Raw genomic sequence first — 5,371 nt, 5'->3', positions numbered from 1 at the left:
TCTCTCTCTCTCCCTCTCTCACCCTCTCTCGCCCTCTCTCTCTCTCTCTTTCTCTCTCTCTTTGTCTCTCTGTCTGAGTCAGTTTTGACTTTGTGTGGAATATTTCTGTTCCAGAGTCGTATTAGAAGGATGTGGAATGACACTGTTCGCAGACAGACTGAATCGTCTTTCATCGCTGCAGACGTTAACAACACCCCCACTCTTAACAGAGGTAAAGATTACTTTTTTATTTTATTTTCAATCTCAGCTTTGCCTCTGCTCTGTTGTTCACAAATATTGTATTTATTTTCACTCTCCATCGTCAGCTCCTTTGGGGAACCATTTCCTTACTAATCCAGTGTTGCAGACTCATGCTGGAGCCTCTCCTTATGACACAATGCTGGCTCAGGGATACAATCAACCCTTCACCTCCACAGGTACATTTCATTACAACTTTCTGTGACTCTTTCTCTTTGTGACTAATTTTGTGTCTACGTTTTCTACACGACTTACTTACTTTCCCTTGTTATGTTGGTTTTGTTTATTGTCTTTTTTTACTTAATGTGTACTTGTAGTACTTTGCAAGTGTCTCATAAAAAGATACATTCAAATCTAAATATCCAGCAGTAAATACCTCCAGTTTCTATATTAAAAGGTATACAAGGTGTTGTGTTCAATTTCATTTTTACATAACATTAAATTAAAAAGCAATTCTAACAAGGATCTTGTAAATTTGTTTAGTTAAGATTTGTGCCCCTGGTATTTACAGAGCAGAGCACTTAAATTTAAATAATAAACTTGTAAGTGCTCTCTCATAAACAAACTACATGATGGCAACACTGTTTCTACATTTGCTCAAACATATCTTTCGTATGGCAGCATATATTACTTATGTGCCGATACCCATATGTCTGTGATAGATAATATTGGCCTGAGTTGAGACCTTTGTCCAGTACAGTTATTTCTGTCATTTTCCGTTTCTGTACCATATGAATGCTACTGAAATGTTTTTGTTTTATACCAGTGTGTTGTTCTGTTTTCTGTTTTTTTTGCCTTGAAATGTTTGTCTTTTATATGTTTTTTGACACTCTCCTTCTCTGTCTCTCTGTCTTAACGTGGACCAGTAGGAACCTTCAGAAACAAGCAGAGTATGAGCTCTCCTTTATTGTGCTCATTCAAAGACTATCTGTGCAATATTTACACACAGTAATTACTCATAGACCATGAAGACATGACATCTCCCTCTTCCATGTGGCCAAACATTTCATCAAAGAATATTGTTAATATCCAAATCTTCTTGGTAAAGCCACACCCTTAAAGGCACATAAACCTAAACTCTGCTCATTCATTCATGTATTCATTCACGTACATTTCTTCATGTAAATCTTTTATCTCATTTTGGTAATTGTTATCTTCCTGTTTCTTCCAACAGAGGGTGGTGTGTCCCAGAGCCAGGAGTCTTGTGGCTTGGACAGTGTGTGTCTCAATGGAGGATACACCCCCAACACATTCACCCTGCATGGTCTGGGAACCACACCCGGGTCCCGAGCTGGCGTGGTGGGCAGCACTGACCTTCTAAGAGAGGGAGGAGTCGGGATGGGAGGGGAAGACATCTCCCCAGCCCTCCTCACCCCCCACGGCGCCACGGATCTGAGCAGCGGTGCTGGAATGCGACGTAACCTTTCTGATGCAGCGGCGCTGGAAAAGATGATCATCTCAGAGCTGGTGCAGAGCAACCTAAGGCCCTCAGTTCCCATGCCTGTTCCTCCTGAGCGCTACGGAAGCCTTGCAAGGCCTCATCTCCACGACAGGGCGGCTCTCACTCACACTGCCACTTTAACTCGACACGCACAGCCACCCCAAGAGGGCTGGGCTGCCACCATGCAGCCAAACACACGCCACAACGCACAAGAGGGCTGGACACATACAAGGCACCACACACAAGATGCTGAGACACATTCCACGCCACGTGGACAAGATCACGCCACAACGCCACGCTTACAAGATGGCTGGTCCCACTCACGTGTTTCTGGAGATTCTGAGTCCCATGAGCCGCTTAAAGATGGGGACAGGTCATTGCAAGGCACTCTGAGTCGTCGTGGGCTGCAGGACAGGCAGCAAGCGCGTCCTCCTGATGTTCAGGCTCGGCCCTACTCCACCCTCAGTCGCACCCCTGGTACTCTTTCCCGCCACCGCAACACAGTGGAGTCGAGTGGAGTGACAGATAGAGACAGAGAGAGAGACAGGGAGAGAGACCGGGATCGTTACCGGGACAGGCCCCTCCCGCCTCCTCCTCCTCCTCCCCCACAGGAGTCTGAGCCCTTATACAAGGCTCTGGAAGAGCCGTTGCTGATGAAGCAGAGGGAGGCAGGCGCAGAGGCGTGGAGAGGCGGCCAGGACAGAGAGAAGGATGAGACATTTCTCTTAAAAAGAGACGGAATGATGGACGAATGGAGAGGAGGAACCGAGAGAGGGAGGGACGAGTCTTTTACCTCTCAGAAGAGAGATGGAGAGATGGACGAATGGAGAGGTGGAATGGAGAGAGGGAGGGAGGAATCTCATCTGCTGGAGAAGAGAGGTGGAAGGATGGAGGTGTGGCGGGGAGGAGCAGAGACAGAGCAGGAAGAGACTTTTATAACTCAGAAGAAAGATTTTGGGATTGACGGATGGAGAAGTGGGATGGAGAGAGAGAAGGATGAATCTTTGTTTTTAAAGGACAGAGAAGGATGGAGAGCGGGGATTGAACGAGAGAATGAGAAACAGAAGGATAGAGCTCTGGATGTGTGGAGGGGAGGGATGGATATTGACAGGGAGGAACCCTTCCTGTTTGAGAGCAAAGATGGAGGTCTTGACGCAAGGAAAAGAGGATCTCTTCGTTACCACGGCGAACGAGAGGATTCTGACAGCTTTGCTCTGCCTTTGACCCCTGACCTCGACCTTGACCCTGACTCCTCACCTATCTACGCCCGAGATTCAAACCCCTCCCCACTCTACCCCGGAGACCGACGCTCGCCGCCACTCAGCATCTTCCCCCGAAGCTCTCCCCCGACCAATATCTTCGCTCCTCGAGACACCAACTCGCCTCCAAACAATCTCTACTCCCGCCACTCTCCCCAGGTGTACAGCCGAAGCAGCTCCCCTCCTCGCTTCTACACCCGCACTTCCCCACCAACCCTCTCGTATCCCGACAGCAGCCCTGAAGGTCCAGAAGAGGTCAGCCCCACTGGCCAGCCCCAGCGGCCCGCCCTGGAGCTTCCCTACAGCCTGGGGCGACCCCCACTGGGCCCTCGACCCAATCACCTGCAGACCTTCTACCAGCCGCCGCCGCTGGCAACCAATGGAGAGGCAGCATACACAGCAGAGCCCGCCTCTGAGGGAGACGACGGACAGATGCAGCGGGTGACGAGCCTGTGACTAGGGCGGTGGTGATCGGGGCATAGAAACCAGGCAGGAGGATGAAGATGGTCAAAACAACAAATAGGAATGATCAAACTGATGGAAATGATGACGATGATGATTATGATGACACTGTTGACAATAGTGATGATGGATGATGAAGGTAATGATGATGACAGTGATGGCTCCTCCCTGCTTCTATCTCCCGATCACCACGAGACTTCCCCCTTTTCATGTTTTGTTACTTTTCTATGACTGTGATCCATTTATAACTTTTCCTCCTTCTCTTCCTCTTCCTCTTCTCTCTTTCCTAAAACCCTGCTGTGTCTTCCCATCTCATCGGTGCTTAACCTTATTTGCCCATCGTCTCAACTTTCTATTGGTTCATCGGCTGGGTGTTTTCCCTCCCTGTAGCAAGCAAACAGTGTGTCAAAGAAGCACTTGTGTGTTGCCAAAAAATCCTTTCAAAGAACATGTGCATGACTTTATAGTGGCTTTACAAGGCTACATACTGTAGGAGGAAAGTGCTGAAGTGTGTGTGCGTGTGTGTGAGCGAACATGCGGGTGTGTGTGTAGCTTGATGAGCATGCGTGTGTGTATGGACGTGTGTGTGTGTGTGTGTGAGTGCGTGCCTGTATATACATCATTCTTGTATAATTAATGTATCACAGTGAAGCATTTTATCAATATCAACTGGGGGGCCTCTTACACACATCCCATCTGACTGATTTTGAACTCTTGACCAATCCCATTTTCACATCAAGACCAAAACCTCCGCCCCCCCCTCCCTTTCTGCCTCCACCTCCCACCTGCCACTAACTGTTGGTGATGGAACTCGTTGCCATGGAGTTTGTCATAGCAACAGAACTCTTAACTCCAGAGCCAGAGATCATATAAAACCTCAGAACTTTTCTGCAACCCCCTGAGATCCTTGTACATATCGACCTCAAGTGTTCTGATTGTCTTGTATTGCTATTGAAGTTCAAGTAAACATGTGAAATTAATGTTCCTGTCTTCTCTTTGTGTGGATGTACAGAGAGAGGGAGGGTTTCAGAGGACAAAGATGCAGTTGTAGAAAGATGTAAAGAAGTCGACAATTAAAGGGATTTAAAAAAGACACATTAGTACTCTAGTACTGTACTCGAGGTGTAAGTACATTATACTTCTAATCCACTATACTTATATACACTCGGTAAATATTGTTCTTTTAACTCTGACAGCTACAATTAGGAGATTAAGATTGTATATACTGAACATATGATTTTATAAAATAAGAGTTTCTACAGATTTAACAACCCAACACTATATATGGTAGTTATAATTAAATCCACCTCAACCAGCTACACACACACTGCTTATTACACATTTATGCATCAGTACTAATACTCCAATAATATTATATATAGTTATGTAACTCTGACAGGGGACATTTGGCGGTGTAATAAGTACTTTTACTGTTAATATGTAATTATATTTTTCTGATAATCACTCTTACTATCACTCAAACACAATTTTGACTGTAAGACTAGTTTATGTCTTTTTACATTGTTGAATCACTACTTTTACTTAAGTAAAGGATCTGGGTGCTTGTTCCACCACTGGTGACACAGGAAAACAATACTAATACTTTGATGAACTGAAGCTATAAAGAGCTTTAACAACTTCAACTGACATAATCATATTGTAGGCAATGTAGAAAAAGACAAAATTCATTCAGACAGAAAAGTATGGTCCACGTGTTTATTTCATTATTAGGGCTAATAAATAATTAGTTAAACTGCGGTTGTGTGGACTTTTGCTTCAGCGTTTTAGCATCTTTCAGCTAATTGTGTTGGTTTTGCAGGCAGCTGTTTTCAGTAAAAATACATACACCTGCTCAGCACCAAAGGCAGGTATTTAAAGTTAGTTGTGTTGTGTGTGCCTTTTGCAGCTAGAGTCAAATATTTTTTCTCATGTGGTGGGTAGAGACCAAAAACAGAGCTAAAAGAAAGTGAAT

The 5,371-nt window shown here is 45.3% G+C and overlaps 1 protein-coding gene across 1 annotated transcript in view; it reads left to right on the top strand.

Moving 5' to 3' along the window:
* LOC118327610 (adhesion G protein-coupled receptor L1-like) overlaps window positions 1-4,366 on the top strand; it is a 27,551-nt gene extending 23,185 nt beyond the window's left edge. The window contains exons 22-24 of the mRNA XM_035661032.1: window positions 115-211; window positions 306-416; window positions 1,412-4,366. Coding sequence (XP_035516925.1) covers window positions 115-211; window positions 306-416; window positions 1,412-3,393 — 2,190 coding nt within the window. The 3' untranslated portion in view covers window positions 3,394-4,366. The remainder of the gene's footprint in view (window positions 1-114; window positions 212-305; window positions 417-1,411) is intronic.
* The last annotated feature ends 1,005 nt before the right edge of the window (window positions 4,367-5,371 follow it).

Source organism: Morone saxatilis, unplaced genomic scaffold (genome assembly GCF_004916995.1).
Source record: "Morone saxatilis isolate NCDOM2014 unplaced genomic scaffold, NCSU_SB_2.0 Contig17, whole genome shotgun sequence".
Taxonomy (NCBI): Eukaryota; Metazoa; Chordata; class Actinopteri; family Moronidae; genus Morone; species Morone saxatilis.
The sequence above is the reverse complement of the archived record's forward strand: the minus strand, read 5'-3'. Positions and strand labels throughout refer to the sequence as shown.